Source organism: Panulirus ornatus, chromosome 1 (genome assembly GCF_036320965.1).
Source record: "Panulirus ornatus isolate Po-2019 chromosome 1, ASM3632096v1, whole genome shotgun sequence".
NCBI classification, from domain to species: Eukaryota; Metazoa; Arthropoda; class Malacostraca; order Decapoda; family Palinuridae; genus Panulirus; species Panulirus ornatus.
This window is the reverse complement of record NC_092224.1, coordinates 29,399,063-29,419,004: the sequence shown is the minus strand read 5'-3', so window position 1 is coordinate 29,419,004 and position 19,942 is coordinate 29,399,063. Positions and strand designations below refer to the sequence as shown.

General features: G+C 41.7%; 1 protein-coding gene across 2 annotated transcripts in view; it reads right to left on the bottom strand.

Annotated features, from left to right (window-relative positions):
• The window catches only part of LOC139767267 (uncharacterized), a 606,901-nt gene that overhangs the window by 10,208 nt on the left and 576,751 nt on the right, over positions 1–19,942 (bottom strand). For both annotated transcript variants that reach the window (XM_071696579.1, XM_071696484.1), the window contains exons 11-16: positions 6,463–6,666; positions 5,719–6,314; positions 4,035–4,184; positions 2,280–2,355; positions 1,972–2,145; positions 636–821 (exon numbers count right to left, since the gene is read on the bottom strand). In XM_071696579.1, coding sequence (XP_071552680.1) covers positions 636–821; positions 1,972–2,145; positions 2,280–2,355; positions 4,035–4,184; positions 5,719–6,314; positions 6,463–6,666 — 1,386 coding nt within the window. The remainder of the gene's footprint in view (positions 1–635; positions 822–1,971; positions 2,146–2,279; positions 2,356–4,034; positions 4,185–5,718; positions 6,315–6,462; positions 6,667–19,942) is intronic.

Here is a 19,942-nt window from a genome sequence, read left to right as displayed (position 1 = left end):
AATATTGTACTTGTGTACCTGTACTGGATTGTATGTTTCTTGATATCTTATTCATATTTGTTTGAAAATGATGAAGAATCTTCCATACGATAGACTTCCTTCATCCCAATCTATCCTTTAATAATATTGGTTGCACTGGGAAAGCATCTCCAAGGGATATCTTTAATAAGGCAAATGGTAAAGCCTCGAGAGGCAGACTCCATGAGATAGATTCAATGAGAAAAATAATGAGATTTAGGCATATCTTATATGAGATATTAAAGGAATTAAGGGAGTTTGGTGTGCAATGGAAACATTTTGTACGGAAGTGGTGTGAATGGAGCTAATGATGAATCTTCTTAGCATGCAAAGTGGAGGTAAAAAGTCCCAGTGTGAGTGTGGAAATCACTAACATACTGGGTATATGCAAGTAATTTCTATGGCTGTATATATTTGATCCACTCCATGAAAATTGGAAGTGTTTTAATGGCATTAATGACAACAGATATAAAAGACTGGTGAGGTCATATCTTCCCACTGCAGAGAGTTGTGAAAAAAAAAAAAAAATGCATACCTTATAGCTTCTACTGAGTGGATTACAGTGGAATATGTTAATTCTGTTTATCCTCTACAGAAATTGCATTTAGATAACCAACCTGTTTAAGAATAAGAGCATATTTTCCCATTCGTTGCACAGGTTTCAGTAAGTATGAGGCAAGGTCCATTCGGTCCTCCAACTCCAGCTGCTTTTTTCGGAAGAATGAAGATCCATACTCAGACATCAGTGAATCTGACTTTGGCTTGTTCTTATTGTAGAGAGCATAAAGATAAAACTGACTCTCCTGCAAAGTAATGAAAGTAAAAACAAATATTAATAGGCATAAGGCTTGTTCTGCTCACTTGAAACTGCATTAAGAAACTGAGAGGAACAATGTATAATGTGGTGAATGGTTTGTGATTGAAAATATGTCCTGTGTGGACAGACTGATCATTTCTTCCTGGAAGATTGCTCTAAAGGAAAGTGACACTTGCTCCTATCCAATCACTGCATGTGAAATATAACAAAAATCCTAACCATTCCAAAAGCAATCCTTCTTTGAGATAGTCAAACTTTTTGCCCAAAAACCAAATGAGCGGTTGTTCAGTCAATATATCCTTCACCTACATAAATGAGCTTGCGGCTTGAGCTTTGGCTAACGAAACAAAATTCTTTTCAACAGACCAAGTTGGCATCATGTACTACAGGCTGCATGCACTGGTGAACTTAAGGTATTGCATAATGTTGTTAAGTGTGAAGTTTTTTGGAGTAGGAAATTCTCACCATCATAATGTAACATCCAACAATTAACAGTTCACCTTACTTAACTTCTCTGGAGAATGTATGAGCCTGAGTATGTTCAGTCACAACTTTGAGAAAAAGCTTACAAATGGAGTTGGAAATTTAAATATATTTGAGAACAACAATCTTGTTTACCTGTGATAATTTCATTCACTTTTCTAACAGCAAGTAGTTATGACTCAGATGATGAAAAACTATTAACAGTTCTGAATTTAAATGTTCTATGTACTTCAGAATTTACTAACTAAACTTATTCATTGGTAAGTCCCACAGAACGAGAAGCAATAGGGGTTAAGAAAGCAGATGTTTGATGACATATATAAGCAGAGGAAAATCTAAGGTTGTAACTCCAGCAACATAAACTAATTTCTTCTAACATAAACTATTTCAATTTTGAGTGCTGTTTCTACAGTCACATGGCTAGACTGCTAAGGTGAACACTAAAGAAACAAAATCCCTTACATAAAAAACTATTCTAAGAATAAGTACCACCCATATTCTATTTACTTACCTTGATTTAAGAAACAAATTACAAATGAAGTTAATCATTTACAGATTTTTTCCTATCATGAACACATAGTAAATATTTTATGAATATACTGTAACCTTTACTTCATAAAAATATTACCAATTTTAAGTAAATAAATACTTACGTATCTCAGGAATATTGAGCCCACTGCAAAGGGTCGCATCTCACAAGCTTCAAGAGCACGTAGAAAATATCCTGAGTGAAATTCATATATCTTTTCGATGTTGCCAAAAACAACATTACGCTGGCCTCTTAAGGCTTGTGGGATGTCTTCTCTCATCAGTTCAGGGATGTAATTCTACAGAAAGAAGCAATCTATTAAAATGTTGAATGAATTTAATATGTGAAAATTCAATACTGATTGATATTTGAGGACATACAATTGAGCATGACCTTCACATATTATTATGTTTACAAATCATTATCACTTACCTCAATTATATATTCAAGGGAATTAACATAATCCCTTTCTGTTTGAATCAACTCCCTCATTATCAGCAGAAGAGTCCTAAAGAAGAAAAGAAGTAAATATTACACATAAAAACTAAGTAAAAGTTTTCACATCATAAAACTGTTACTTGAAAATACTGACACATAATACTTTCATCAAATAGCAGCTAGAGAAAACCATGGGAAGGGAAGATCTGTGGGACCTAATAGTGGAAGGGCGCTCAAATTCTGGTGCATTAAACATGACAGCTAGATAGTGGATGAATAATACATGAAAAGACAAACTTGTATGAAAAAAACTTCACCCCAAAAGTCAAGAAATTAATTTCTAATACATAAAGTAATTAAGTAAACATCTGATATAAAATACAGAATCCCATGACACAGGCCAAGGATGGATGCATAGGGACATCACATCAAAACAGGTCATTAGAGATTATATTCCTTAAGAAATGGCTCCCACTCACTCTTTAATTGCCCAACACCCTTAGTGAAAACTTACTGCTTCTAGCAAGTCGTATCCTGCAACTGCTGCTGCCACAAAGGTTTTGAAAGTTTAATTTTTGTGTCAATATCTATCTAGCTATCTAAATTTCTGATGCCTGTTCCCTTTATGAGCTCCCCAAGGGGGAGGTCACAGCAAAAGTCTCCATAACTGGTAAACTTGTGAAGTGTCTATAGTAACTTTTTTCATGTGCATCCTGTATATGTATGAAACACCAGGTAGTTGAGCATGCGAAAGCAGGGACCAGATGTAGAGCCTTTTGAACACAGACTAAAGAGAGATAAAACTAGGAGTAAAACTAAGAAATCGAAAGGCTAGAATAAAAGTAAATGATGATTTACCATCAGGCATCATAGCCCCACTACTGAAACAGCTGCCTCTGACCTTAAGCAGGATTTCATCTTGCAAATACATGCCTTGATCATGACATAACTAAGATCAGGGTAGCTGTAAGTGCTCTAGACTTTGGTCAGTTTACAAGAGGTTTCGAGAGATGGGTCACAATTCAAGTGATCAACCCACCAGGTGTCATTCCTGAAGAAGTTAACCTGTGGCAGGTAATGTACAGAACATGATATTGATGCGTGTAGGAACCAAACTTCTACTTTTTGATGCCCTAGAACCGACTGAAAAGGTGGCTAATCTTTTATGAAAGTGGGACATTTCTAAATATATTGACACTGATTTTGTGAGTGTGTGTGTGTGTGTGACTCTCTTCTATACTGTTGTGCCTGAGTGAACGGTATTTAATTATCTACCTATCTATCTATATCTCTGATACCTGTTCCAACTGGACCTCTCTCAAGTGGGTGGCCAAAGCAATAAAGTCTCCATAACTAGTGACCTTCAGTGCCACTTTTTGGCCATTATTGTCTCACCATTAACAGGCCACTGGCAAAGGGCAACCTTGGTGCAGTGTTTGCAGAGGCTCCTACCTAATGTTTCTATTGACTACTTCTACCTAATGCTCCTGCAAGCTAAAGGTTTCTTTAAATTTCCTTGTATACCTTGCAGTCACATATTCAAAAAGCATGCTGCATGGCCTAAAAGAATATTAAATTAGAGTTAGTAGAGAGCCAACGACAAAATGAATTTTGAATCTCCCTAATTCAGTACCCCAGCATGATTAATTTTAATTTCAAATGACTACTTTGAAATGCCACTACTTACTTCACAATATAAAATGACAGCATGAGCAGTGGATGATACTGAGTAAAACAAAAATAACTTACTTGCTCTTCTTAACTTCTTCTTGTGATAAGTCATCAGTGTTGATTGAAAGGTTGAGCTGTGAGCCACGGATAAGTAAATGTGAATTGACAGCTGAAGATGGAGGGATGCTCTTGTTGCTTGTTGGTGAAAGAGGAACTCCATCATCCATACTAGAGAGATAAAATGCCAGATAATAAAGCTTTGGTCCAAATGTACTTGTCAATTTTTATATCATGCAAAAGTTTCATATTTCATAACATTAACAATGTTGAATGGACCAGACATTTGGTTTGAAACTGGCTAAGGGTTTTGCTAGAGACTTTTATACAATGTTGATGTCTGTACTTTAAGGACATTGCATGGAACTTAACCCTGATTGTAAATACTCTTCAAAGTTTTGATAATAACACCCTCAACTATGTATCATCTGTAAATAATTTCAGCCCCTAAAGGGTGGAGCTTTGAAAATTTACTGGGTTCCCAGTACGGAAGTTTATCAAAAAATAAGACATTTTAGTCTGTGTATGCAATAAGAGGGGAGAGGAAATCTGGTAAATCATCCACATTTGTTGGTGTAGGCATTTAAATCTCTCATGTTATACAAGCCTGGCTTATCACATATGCTGACTCATGCACCATGGTCTCCCAACACAACCAATGGATTACTAATATTCAAAGAAATTTACCCAGTGCTAAAAGGTCAACATCAGCCAAATCATTATTACCATAATTAGTATGCAACAGAGCATCACTAATTAGCCACTACCCGGTGTGGTGCATAACGAGCATCCAAGCCTGGGCCATACCATCACCTACTGTGTTATATAGGTATACAAGAACTAGGAACCTTTCCTGTTGTTAATTGTAGGTGTATCTGACAAACAGCATTTCTATAAACCAATAAAGTGCACCTTCCTATTCAAATGACAGAGGGAAAAGACAAGTATGGATAAAGTCCCTATACGGTTAGATATATATATCATCCAATCATGTTACAGGCGTAAATTAGGGCTTTTTCTAGTGTTAATTGTAGTTGCTTGTGACTGTACGGCAACTCTACACACTGATAAAGCTGGCCTTCCAATTCAAATGGTGGGCAGAGGCAACCCATACAGCAATTCACTGCAAAGTAATGTGTACAAGTATGGGCACAGGGTTCATGTTAAAAAATATGCAGTGTAAAATGTAAATTCCAGACCATAATTGAGAAATGTTGGATGTCTTCATTACAAAATTATGCACAAAAGTATAAACTGAAAAATGTATACCTCTTAAATAAAGTATAACTGGTAGGGTTTAATAAAAATGATTTTTATGGAGTTAAATGCTAGTGTTATGGGGAAAAGATGAAAAAACTACACAGTGGGACAAATGCCCTCCCTCAACTTCTCTAATCACAGATTATCACTTATATACCTATATTTTGGTAGTGGTGAGTATGTTTAATACTGGTCCATTTTTTTGTTTACATCCTATTTCCTGTAAAGTGACAGAATCCCAAGCAATAAGGGTTAACTCATTACAGTCTCTGACATCATAGCATGACCAGCTGTGCACACAAACAGCAATGAATGCTCCACTATCTCTGCCAGGCAATAAGATTCGATCCTCAGATTAATCTGAATTATTATTTCTTTTTCATCTATACTGTTACCTTGACTGCTCAAAGTCAAGATGAAGAAAAAATAATACAAGAAAGCATACCTTGAATTCTCGTCGGCGTGTTCTTTGGACATGAGACCAAACTGCCAAGTATTGGCTCGTTTCATATATTTTTTGTTAATGGTGACAGGCCCAGAACTCTCACTTGAGGAACAAGAGCTGCTTCCACTGGTTCCACTAGAGCCTGATGAAGAGGTTGTCACTCCTAAAGCAGGGGAGGTTAACTTGGGAGTTGTAGGGGACGGTAGTGTAGATGACTGTTGCAAGTCTTCAGCACTTTCGCGGACTTCCTTAATGCCACCTAGGCTACCACGGGGCTCCAAAGGTGTCTTGGCAGGTGGTGGGGGAGGCAAAGGGTCTAGGAACACCGAGTCATCATCTGTGTCTAATGATGGACACCGTGACAATGACTCCCGTGGTCGTGACCCAACTGATGACACTGACCTTCGCCGACCAGATACATTCAGAGGTGAACAAGCAAGCCAGGCCAATGGGGACATGTCTTCACCTCCTCCAAACACTTCACCCAAGTCAACAAAGCTCTGACAGTCAAATTCCATTTGGCGTTTTGCTTTCTGGAGGACTGCCTGACGACTACGTAGAAGCTCATTCGTTTCCTGACATCGAACCTGAGCCATCTGTTAAAGAAATTTCATACAGAAATTTTGTAATCAAAGTGTTCAACCAGAATATGTTGTTGTTCTTATACAATAATTCAATTAAAATATTTACGTCTTTCAAATTTCACAACATCAAGCATCAGTACTAGAGGCAAACCTGTCGGACCTTGCATTGTTGCAGAAGTGTGTGGTTGTTGAGTCGTGTGGCAAGGGTGGTCATGGCAGTGAAGGTTTCTTCTGGTATGGGTGGATGCTCCTCCATGTAAGCCGTGAGGGTGCGAGCTGCAGCACCCACCTGCTCAGGAGATGCTAGCCCTTCTCCCTTTACACGTCCAACAACCTTCATGGCTTCAAGTGCCCACTCATATGCCTGTAACAAAAAAGAAATGAGTGTTTTATACTTTAATTCACATAATCTGAGCTAACACTTTCCAGGATACTATCTTCTACACGTCAATTGATGTTTATCTTTTCCTCTTCTTTTGTATTTCAAAGATTCAACCAAATGCTAACAGAAGGCTGGCTGGCTCGATCTTGTGGACCTTCAAGAAAAGTAACACCAATGTTGGTGTTATTCAGAGCTACTTCTTTCATGAGAGAGAATTTTTGGGGAAATTGCAGAATAAGGATATGTCCTAAGATCTTTCACATCCCAACTTAATGTGGTAAAGAACCTAAATTACTGGGAATGGCTGAAATCTCTGGAGGCCTATACTCCCTGGAGTGCAGATGGGAGAATTACATCGACATTTATACCTGGATAATTCTTGAAAGTATGGTTCCCAATTTACATTCAGAAATAACGTCCTGCTGGCACAACAGGCATAAAAGACCTTGTGAAATAGCCCTTACGAAATCACAAGGTGTGATATCCTCAAAAATAGACACCACCTTCGACACCCGTGGCCCAATACTCTTCAACACCTTGCCAGCTACCATTAGAAACAGGACGAGATGCACGCACAGTGGGGAAGTTTAATGGTGCACAGGGCTCCTCAATTACTACTATCAGTGACGGTCTAGCGATACAAAATTCCTAAATGCAAAGGTCCGGATTAAAGGCTTCGTTTGAAATAATATAACAAAAATACAAGAGTATGTATTACAGTTTATTTCAGGCCATTGTGGGTTCTCAAAATAAAAAAAAAAATTCTAATTCATGAAATGCTAACAATGACAATGACCAACAACTTTTGACATTTTGTTTCGGAGATGGAATGTTTCCTTTTGTGAATTTTTGGGACGCTGAACAAATGCTCAATTGGCTAACCCCGCCCCCCCCCCCAAAAAAAAATCACTTACGTTTTACATGTACAGCATAATATACTGATGACACAGGGTACAGTCACTGGCTTACCTGGCTCACCTCGATTCAATAAGCAACCTCTTCACCTGTCGTGTGCCATCTGCATTTATTTTTTTTTTTTAAGTTTTCGCGACGTTCAATCCCAAAAAGACCTTTGGGTGCGTCATACGTAACGTAAAAAAAAAAAAAAGAAAAAATACTAAAATCGGTTTTATTGAGATGCAATTCAGCGAGTAAATCATGTGATAGTTTTGACTGAAGTTACAAAGCGTGGACTTGTGCGGTGAAGCTGTTAGCGTCGCTGACCGTGATGCAATCTTGAAGCCGCCTGGGGTAGATTGCAGTAAGTTCACGTTCAACCCAACTGTTCATCCTCCGCAAAGGATTGGTCGATATATATATATATATATATATATATATATATATATATATATATATATATATATATATATGACCGATACGGTACGTCTATTAAACATAACCCCAATCAAGCTCGGGTTAAAGAAAAATGTTATAAATGAATAAATCAATCAGGTGTTTGTAGCCCAGACTCTCGATGGAAGAAATGTTATATGAAGAGGGAAAGAACACAGAAGGAAGCTTAATGTTTTGTTTTTCTGTTATAGGTCACTGAGTTTTTTTTTTTATAATTTTTCTCCTTTCCATTAGAGCTCAAAATCTTTAATACAAAAATGTAGGAGAATGATATACCAAAATATCATCTTATGTAAATCATTCTTTACAAAAACAGTGGATATGGAATATAAGAACCGAAATTATCACAGTAAACTACTAACATATGTTGACGACTAGTAACAACATAAAGGGAAAGTTCTCCCATCAATGAATAAAATATCCCATGGAAACACCCCTAAAAAAAAAAATCTTTATACAGTGATCGCTAGATTACGAATTTTAGAAAACTTTTACCATATTCTACGATGGTTATTCTTTTCCAAAATTCTTACCATTTATGATGATGGTTATTCTTTTAACAAAATCGCAAACTTATTGATAAACGGCCCGTTTATAATAATGAACAATAAGTGAGTTACGCTTAACAACATTCCAGCCCTCCATGTTTCCAGAGGTACTCAATGAAAATCGATTTTTTTTTCTTTTTTTGTCATTCGTACAAAAACTGATTGTTGAGAAAATCCTATGCATCATCATTCGGCTAATCATAACATATCGAACAGGAAGGGCGCAGATGCTGCCAACAAAAGCTGCCGCACATGGCTACGGGCTACGGCCGCTTTAAAACAAAAGCCACCCGCCTCTCATACCCAAACAAGGACCCTCGAGCTTATTTGCAAACCAATTAACAGTCGGCCTGAAGGAGGGATCATGGCACAGCCCTGTGTCACCACAGCTGCCTACCGTTCCTGCTACTCCACTCATCGGGTATTGTATAATGTTATCAAGCTACGCGTCTGATCAATATCTTTGTCACCTCCAGGCTGTTTCTACCATATGTCTGTAAGTCTAATAATGAACCCCATCTTTAATGTGATCCATTATACTCAGTCCTTAATATCATCCATTATGCTCAGTCTAAAAGGATATCGAGAAAACCAGGAGCTCGACATAACCTGTTTCTGGCGTTCATAGTCTACGGCTACGTAGCTCTGTTAAACCGTGTCGTTCAAATCAGATGTTTCAGGTTGTCTGACGGCTATCCTGTTAGAGAGAGAGAGAGAGAGAGAGAGAGAGAGAGAGAGAGAGAGAGAGAGAGAGAGAGAGAGAGAGAGAGAGAGAGAGAGAGAGAGCTGCTGGCGAGGAACGGAGCAATAGGCAAATTGGAGTCCTCTGTCAATACTTCGTCTATCAAATAATCAATGAATGATTCAAATATACAACCCAGGGACCCATGCACTACCAACAGTAGCAAGGAAATAATGGACTCCTTTGGAGTGAAGATTTTCGACGAGATTGTACTCCTTTTCGTCCACTGACGATGAAGCAATTTTGCTAAAGATGTCCTTCCACTAATGATGTTACACACACACACACACACACACACACACACACACACACACACACACAAACAAACATACACACACACACACACGTGATTAGAACTACCAACTTTAGGAACTGTAGTAACTAGACTGAACCATCAATGTAGAGAGAGGTCTTAGAATGCTTGAGTTGAAGCTGATCCTAACCTTCAGTCGGGGGCAAATGTCAAAGTCGTTCAAGTTAAGTATATCGCTTACATCCGTTCTACGATTGATTAGCAGCGCCGCCGCTTGCTCTAACGCTTCAGAAAAGGATGGGAAAGCTTGAGGAAAATACAAAATGAAGCTATGAGAATAATTCTAGATTGTCCAAAAAAGCAAACAAGATTCTGAGCATAAGAACATAGCTTGATCTCCCTAATATCAGAGACAGAATAACTGAAATCAGTCTTCATATTGGGATCCCGATGCTCAGGCAAACACCTCCCCAATCCACACAAAGAAACCTTCCAGACCTTCTCCTCAAGTGGAGACACATCCATCTAGATGGGATACTACAACTGCGAGTGAACTCAATGTATGGTCTTCATTACCGTAAGAGACACCAGCTGCACTATCCTACCCCATGGGAATATGAACCTCTTTGTTATAACTATTCTCACATTTCTCTCAAAACCTCTCTACTTAGGCCACAGCCTTAGTTAGCATTAAGAGTAAATGACGAACAATGAAACACCTTGATGTTGCTGTCGCCCGACTAAGATTGAACTGATATTCATGGGAATTTGTCCCTTCTGCTGATAAGCAGATCAATTGTAAACTCTGATAACGGAGCTATTCCCACCCCCTGCAACATTATGCACTTTACTGTTGTACATTTACTGAATTCTGAGATGATTCTGACCAAACACAATACATGAGCAATTATCTCATCCATAACAGTGTTCTATCTCGGATATTTGAGAAGCATCATAACTTTATCTTAAATAGTTCTTTTGTGATTTATCCTATACGCAATCTAATCACTATTGTTCAACTGCTGTAAACTTCACTAACCATGTAAACTGCCGAATAAACTCATACCATGTCAACACTTTTCTCTGTGTAACTTACGAAGTATTTCAGTCAATAAGGCCCAGCCCCTAGACCTATTCATTATGCACTCTGTATCCTCTTTTGCGCCACTGCCCACAGGATGGTTCGGAACGCACAATGAATTAGCCTCTCTTAAAAAAAAAAAAAAAAAAAAAAAAATCATCTGCCCCACATGGGTATAACTCCCTCCCTGTACTGTACAATCAGTAATCACATAAAGTTCGACTCGCCTTGAATCAGTCACATTCCTGACATCAACCACAGCAGCATATCCCCACCAACTCAGTTTGGGGAAATGAAGTACATGTTTACTTACATGACCCACTACAGTTGCCTGTTTTGCGTACACACACCTCACAAGAAAACTTTCACATCTAACAAGAAGCCATGAAACTTGACGAGCTGCTAATTTCAGCCCGCTGAAAAAAAAGACGCTGACTAATACAAGGGTGCCAGACTAAGGCGCAAAATAAATACAGTAATCAAGGGGTTGGTCGGGTGGGGGAGTGGCTCACACCACAATACTACCCGCCTGTTGGGATACACGGCTCAGTCCTTCCACTGCACTACAGCGGAAGAAATTTATGGAATGCTTTCCAGTCAAACCAAAAAAATGAAAAAAATAAAGAGAAAAGAAAAATGCGTTTTGTTCAGAGTGCGAAAGGATGAAATAAGACTACATTCTCATTCACTGAAGTCTTGAACGAACTCTGTTTAAAACCTGCAACAAGGGATAGCTTGGTATCTTTCAACAGCACCTCAGCACAAACGTCCATTGAAGCGGTGCCCGTAAAATTGACCAAGATATCCTTCTTGGACAACTTGGATGATATTACCACTGACAAGAACTGCCTGTTTGGTGACATTCTCTTTCGAAGATCACATAAATGCGCCATAAATCAGGCGTATCACTCGGGTTTGAGAATGGGGAAAAAAGCTTTGATAAATAAAAGGAAGGAGAGCCTCTCACAGACATTGTGATGCCACAACAAATGTTACAATCACTTTTGAACTGACGAACTTTTAAGACATTTTGTTAATAGTTCAATTCTGAACGAACAACTGTGTGCATACTTCATTCAATAAATCATGTCCCTGTATCAAAAAATGAATTAAAACTGTTGCTTTAACATTTTCATAACTTCATTCATATGGCTTTGTTTGTCCAAATACATTCAAACAAAGCGTTCCTGGGACAGAGTAGGTTAAGGGCACATAACAGGGTGCGTAGAGTGGAGTCATTGTAACACTCGCAGAATTTCATTTGATAACATTAAATGACTGACGTGTGGCGACGGTAGCTGTATACGATGGCCAGGTAAGCCCTGGTACTTGTTTAACAGGTATTCGCAACATTTTCCTCATAAACCGACCCCCCCCCCAAATGAATATATCACAATGATACGGATATCAAACGTATTATTTTCACGCTTGTCTCGTCTCGGGCATTCCTGTAAGGGCACACGGACAAGAGACAAGCTAGGCTTCTTGCACGGGATGAGGAGGACGCTAGGCCTTAGGACGTTGAATGCTGGAGGAAACGAAAGTCTGATCTTTGGAAGGCAACATACTCAAGACAGTCTACGAGGTCGAACAGCACAAACTCATCAAAACGTTCTTAATTATCAACGCTGAGCTGTGCTGCGTCTCGTGGGGTCAACGTATTCTCGTGTCGGCAGCGGTCGGTATCTCCCTAACACTGTGCCGCGCGCCCTCTTGTCCATGGTAACTTCCCTCCCTCTCATACCTCATTATTTTCTTTCTGGTTTAGCACAGATCAGCAACAAAGACCCATAAATGTGTTCCTCACATTACAGTTGAGGCGACAAGTCAAGGAATATTAGGAGGTGCAAGAGCCTAGCGGGACTCCTCATAAACATCAAAATTTACAGCATAACAACTGGTTGCAAAAGGTCCGTCATTGCAATGCATTGTCATTTGTTCTTCTCCGGCATATCATTTAACTGTATTGCAATATATTATCAATATTCTTCGCTGCGACAGCCTCCGTTTTCACCAAAAATAAAACTTATAGCATCCTAACAAACAAATCTCTTCTTATCTACAATCACTACTCATAGTCCAACACATTCTTAAAATTTTTTCAAACGCCGCGAAGGAGTTTGAATGCACCCGCCAAGTACACTCTTGCTAATGATCTTATGCCCGAGTATCCTCCTGCTCTGGCTACTCCACCAAGGTATCGGCTTATATTCTATACTTAATAGTTATCTGACGATGGTCAGACATGCTTCTAAACTTTACTGATGATGCAAGGTTTACGGCCGCAAATCAGCCTATAAGCTGTCTTGTACTGACACTTAAATATTTCTGTTACATAGATGAATACGAATGCAATCGTGTACCACAAAGTGTCACTGCTCTTTGTATTGATGTTTTTTTTTATTATAAACTTGCTTTAACATCTCAAAGAAATGACACTGTACGGCTCTCAGCTTCTCTATCATTCTTATGCCATGATACTGATCTGAATATGTTTTCTTGAAATACAGAGTTTTAACAGACTGTAATATGACAATACACTTTCTGAACTAAATAAATTGCATGTAGCCACTTCACTACTGGCAGACTCCAGTGCTACCAAAAGTTAGTTTGTAGAAATAATAGAAAATGAGCTCTTTATTTAATCCAGTGATAATCGCAGCTGAAATCAACCAAACGAGTACGAGAACAACAGTCCCTCAGTGGAGATCCCCTCGGACGCCACCTACCACGATACCGGGGGCGCGCGCAAGGACGTGTACTCACTGAGGTACTTCATCCACGCTGACCATGACCAACTGACCTCCGACAGTACTGACAAGGCCCGTGAGTCACTGTAATATTCAGCTTATGCACAGTCATCTCAACAACTTATCCACTGCGAGACTTAGATCTTCGTCTAAGTTTTATTCATATCAACTTGCGTGTAAAATTCTGACAGGCATCGTGTCTTATCTGTTCTCTATTGCATAAACAAACACACCTGCAAAGCGTTGGAAGACCGCCCTCACAAGCAGCTGTCGAGAGGGAAATTCCCACTCGAGCATTACTGAACAGCTTCTTGTATCAAGCTTGGCCAAGTATGTACCAGTACGAAAGACCGTGAACATTTTAGAAATTGATAATAATCATAATTATTTCTGAATACTGCTAAAGAAGGCGTCGAACCCATAAGATACTAAAACGGGGGACGTGGGGAAAAATCTTTGATCACTGCTCAATACACGAACAACCTGACTCAGTAAAGACACTGGTCCACAATCGGTGAACAATTGCTCGAGATATCCCCGAGGGGAAAGAAGAGAGCGTGGGAGTGCACTAATATAAAACCCTCCCGCCCACTGCTCGCCGCCACCTGCTAACTACGGCTCTACTCGGCTCATACTTTCACAGGAAACCGTTCCCGTTGTTGTGCCTTGATCTTCGACGACAAAAAAATCTGGAAACAACGTTCGATGAGTGGCGTACTGAGTGAGGATAGTCATGTCATCAAGTTATCCTGAAAACTGTCCTCCTGTAGTTTAATGTCGTAACAACTTACTCTGAGACACTTCTACGTCATCAGTGATGCTAAATGATAATGGGAAATAAAGAAAAAAATAACGACGCATCATGGCAATAGAGGCGTCCAAAACACCAGCGCCGCCGCGTCAGGTGCAGCAACACGAACGCCAGGTGCAAGAGGCACGTTGACAAAATACTGCCACCGCGCATCGTCATTTTTCGAATACCTTTGTATACTTGACCCACTTGATGGCGTACTGGCCAAGATGCATAAGTGAAAGGTAGCCACACTTTTTTTTCTTTTTTTTTTTTTGCTCGTTCAAAAATGTAGACTACGGAAGGTTTCACAAGTTATAATAACAGACGCTCCTTTCCCCCCCACCCCGCTAAGATAACAGGACTGGGAGCACTAGGCTCACCAGAGTTCCCCTCCCGACGCCTCTCCACGTCAAGGGACGCACCTCCTGGCATCGTCCTGACACACATGTGTACAGTGCCTTTGTTACAAAATGCATGCGACCCATCGGCCTGGAGGCTCCAGGCAACAGGATGTGACGGACAATTACGTAACATCACATGTGGGAACTGTGGTGAAAACATGGTGTGTTAGGGAATGCAAGTCACGAGGAGGAGGAATTCATGGTAGGCGTTGAAATGTGTGTTCCGTGTGGGAACATGGGATGGGTAAGAGCCATGCTGAGGAGGAATACGTGTTAGGTGAAGGTGCATGTGGTGGGTGGAGGTAAGACGAGGTATGTGAGGGACCATGTGGTGGGTGAAGGAGGACGTGGTAGGTGAGGGACCATGTGGTGGGTGATGGAGGACGTGGTAGGTGAGGGACCATGTGGTGGGTGAAGGAGGACGTGGTGGGTGATGGAGGACCTGGTAGGTGAGGGACCATGTGGTGGGTGAAGGAGGACGTAGTAGGTGAGGGACCATGTGGTGGGTGATGGAGGACGTGGTAGGTGAGTGACCATGCGGTGGGTGATGGAGGACGTGGTAGGTGAGGGACCATGTGGTGGGTGAAGGAGGACGTGGTGGGTGATGGACCATCTGGTGAGGTGAAGGAGGACGTGGTGGGTGATGGAGGACGTGGTAGGTGAGGGACCATGTGGTGGGTGATGGAGGACGTGGTAGGTGAGGGACTATGTGGTGGGTGAAGGAGGACGTGGTGGGTGATGGAGGACGTGGTAGGTGAGGGACCATGTGGTGGGTGATGGAGGACGTGGTAAGTGAGGGACCATGTGGTGGGTGATGGAGGATGTGGTAGGTGAATGACCATGCGGTGGGTGATGGAGGACGTGGTAGGTGAGGGACCATGTGGTGGGTGATGGAGGACGTGGTAGTTGAGGGACCATGTGGTGGGTGATGGAGGACGTTGTAGGTGAGGGACCATGTAGTGGGTGATGGAGGACGTGGTAGGTGAGGGACCATGTGGTGGGTGCTGGAGGACGTGGTAGGTGAGGGATCATGTGGTGGGTGATGGAGGACGTGGTAGGTGAGGGACCATGTGGTGGGTGCTGGAGGACGTGGTAGGTGAGGGACCATGTGGTGGGTGATGGAGGACGTGGTAGGTGAGGGAACATGTGGTGGGTGATGGAGGACGTGGTAGGTGAGGGACCATGTGGTGGGTGATGGAGGACGTGGCAGGTGAGGGACCATGTGGTGGGTGCTGGAGGACGTGGCAGGTGAGGGACCATGTGGTGGGTGCTGGAGGACGTGGTAGGTGAGGGACCATGTGGTGGGTGCTGGAGGACGTGCAGGGACGGTATATGAGGGCAGGAAGTGGGTCGGGGTCAGTCGGGCCAGCCCTGAGAGCCGGCAGGAAGGACGCTCCCACCTGTGCCAACACTTAACACTGTACATGGGAGAACATGGCAAGAACGCCACCACCTGCAGTGGCACTGCTAAGTACGTGGGAAGGACAGATAAGATGGGGGTGCTGGTGGTCACCGACGAGGTTATCCGCTGAAGGACAGGAAATAACTCCTACGATCATAATCCACGAGGACAGAGACAGGACAGTCATGCAAAAGAGTATGTACGCTTCCCCCTTGAGCACTATGGCACAACCCTTTGGTATGATGACCCGGTCTTTGACCTGACCTTCAAGGATCAGGTCAAAAAGGGCCAGGTCTTCACACCCCAGAGTCGGGCTGTCGTCCTCGAGGAGGTAAAGTCGAGCTGGTTTGAGCGGATACATTTTGTTCCGCGGGTATTCGTCTGTTGCGTCAAAAATGTCTTACAGTACGACAAGGTGTCTAGTGTACCGAGACGTCCTTCTGCCCGGCGTTACCCTTCAAGCACTACTATTCCCTGAGACCGTCCTGTGCCTTCCATGTCACACGGAGCCGAGGTGCACGCCCGGATGTGCTCCGCTCGTAAAGTTCGTTACATTCGTGAAGGTCATTCGTTAGCGCGGCCGTGAACTGATGGGAGTTCCCAAGTCTCCTGGGCCCCACCTGTATCCGCAATCCACCACCTCCTGCACGTCCTGAGCAGCTTTTTAGGTTATGGCTGAGTACTTCGCGGCGGAAGAGTTCTATATCAGGCTTCACTCCAACCTTACAATACTGTGGTCGCCAAAGTATATATATATATATATATATATATATATATATATATATATATATATATATATATATATATATATATATATATATACATATATATATATATATATATATATATATATATATATATATATATACATATATATATATATATATATATATATATATATATATATATATATATATATATATATATATATATATATACACACACACACACACACACACACACACACACACACACACACACACACAGAAAATCACAATTAAACGTGACTTTAAATGTGCAGAGCAGAAACGCCACTAAGAAAAGTACACATGAGAACCCTGAGCGCTTTCGTGTATTACCACATCTTCAGAGGACTGGTGACAAAGTGAGGAAATAGATACAATGGAGGTTATGTATGCAGAACTGGAGGAATCATGGAATGGGATCATGTGATCTCGTAATTAGTGAGAGGCGGGGTTGGAGCAAGGGCCTCCGTGACCCTCCCTCGACCCAACATCTCCCAAGTGACTGACAAAATGACAAGGTTATTGGTAAATGCTGGGATAGGAATGAAAGAAATAGAATCTAGCGTAACTGAACACTGCAATGATACGGTTTTGAATATCAGTCACGTACAATTAGATCCATTTACTGTAGAGAACGTTGTAAAAAGTTCCATCAACTGAACATGAGTTTATGTTGCATTCTGCACGTCAACCTTGTGTCCGGTTATGCTTGAGCGAGGTCTTCCTTTGGATATCAGGTTCTAGGGCTGGTAGAGGGAGGGTCCCCAGAGCAAGTGAAAATGTGGAGGACGGTGATCCACCAGTAACGAAGGAGGACTGCACCAAGGTGGTTTCTTTATGGGTAAGGTTTTGGTGCTGTCACATTCGACAGTGAGGAACACACCACAGAGGCTTGGCCATGGGCCCGCCGTGACGGCCTGTCTCTCCATGGAAACCCTGGGAACGGACACGTTCTATAGACTATTGTAATAGGAAGAGATGCATCTCGGTACAGATGCGTTCACGGCGTACTGACAGTGGTACCGAATAGCACGAACCTAGCAAATATGCCATGAATGGTTAATGACGGATGAACACGTACAAATTAAAGGTGGGAAATGAGAGAGTGGAATAATGCCTTATTTGCACACCTTGTTTCGGAGATCAGGTTTGAGGGCTCAGCTCTTGGTTTCAAGAAAACCCATCACCAAAGTGGACTGACTATATTCATGACCTCTCTACACGCAGTGTGAGAACCAAGAGAGGTGTGGTTGATCGGATTATCAAAAGCTATCAGAATATGCAGTCGAGAATTTTTTTGGATTTGAGAATTTAGACGTGTTAAAGACGTGTTTAAGAAGTTACGTTTCCCGAAGGTTTGGTTGCTCAATTGAAGACGAAAGCATTCGGAATATCACGGAGACCCAGAAAAGAAAACAGTGTAAAGGAGGAGTACATAATTCCATATTCTAAAGGGGTCCATATTGTTGATGAAATTCTTATAGAAATATCGCAAATTCATCAGAAATAAAGACTGGTGATGTGGGGAAATGTAAAATAGATATAAGATATTGTCAACGAACAGAGCACAGTATACGAGTTACCGTGTGGTGGATGCTCTGCCCAATACTGAGTCGGGACGTGGCCTGCAGAAGAGACTGTATGAACACAGAGCAGATATAAGTGTGCTACTGAACCTCCAACTCATTCGCCCTACACATAGTTGAATGTGGACACTTGCCGAAATGGCAAGAAGCCAGGTTATTCCACAAAGGCTTGGATAAGGGCATAAGAAAGGCTGCTGATGCGGTATATACAACAATAAATAACGTATTAACCCATCGGGAAGGATTCCTCTCTCTGCCTGCTAAAGGCAGCGGGAAAACTGGAGGTGACGTCATCGAAGGAGGAGGCAGAGCCAGCAGTTTAGTCAGTCAGAGGAAGAGAAGTACGGACGCCCGGCAAGATAGAAGTCTATTCTGTAATATCATTAATGTGCTCTTCTCTCATGTCGCTGGTCTGTGTGGGCTAAGCTTCACGGCTAAACGTACCAGGGTAAAACTTCCGCTCCATTCTCTTTTTCTACCATCCTGATCCCGATTCACACACACACAATATATATATATATATATATATATATATATATATATATATATATATATATATATATATATATATATATATATATATAACTCAACTGATCTACTACAAAAACTACACCGAAGGAGATTTCAGTGTCATCTTTAACTCCACAATGCCCGCGGCAAGTGTGTGATGATGCAAGTTATAAGCTAATTTTCGACGATTTCCATCATCTGTGTCTTCCTCCGGAGCGGCGAGGGCTGGTCGAGGAGGAGAGGAAGTGCGTCAGGTAGTGAGTTGTGGTGGTTTGCGTGACACACTTATTGCCGGGGAGAATTACACCGGTGGCCCACCCCCGGCCGCCGCCCACACCACACCACTGGTGGCCACCGCCGCCCACACCACACCACTGGTGGCCACCGTCGCCCACACCACCCGTAGCCACAACCACAGCCAACAACACACCACCGGTGGCCACAACCACCGCCCACAACACACCACCGGTGGCCACAACCACCGCCCACACGCTCCACCCAGCCTCCATCACACACACCTCCAGCATCAATAACAATACACTAAAATTCGACCCTAGTTCTTCGTCAATTGTTCAGTCACCGACAAACCATGATGGATCTTCCATGCTTCACAGAACTAAACCGGGAGGTATATATATATATATATATATATATATATATATATATATATATATATATATATATATATATATATATATATATATAATGGGAACAGCTCAGAAGCGTGAGGGGTGTGGTGTGTGTTGGCCAAGAGCCGCCACCATTAGTCAGGACCTCCTCACGACCTTCCTGCCTCACCTCACTACGTCTATTGGTGTAAGAAAGGTGCTTAAAATACCTATGAGTGGCCATGACCGTCATTACCAGGCTTGGGAAGGGTGGGGGATGGCTTGTCATTGCTCTCAGTATTGTCCCAGTCACGTCCAATGTTATCTAAACTATTCATTAAATAAGATTAATCTAAGGATGACATGTACACACACACACACACACACACACACACACACACACACACACACAGACACAGACACACACACACATTCTTCTCCACACACTGATAGCTTATTCACTTTACCCTCCCGCTAGCCATGGC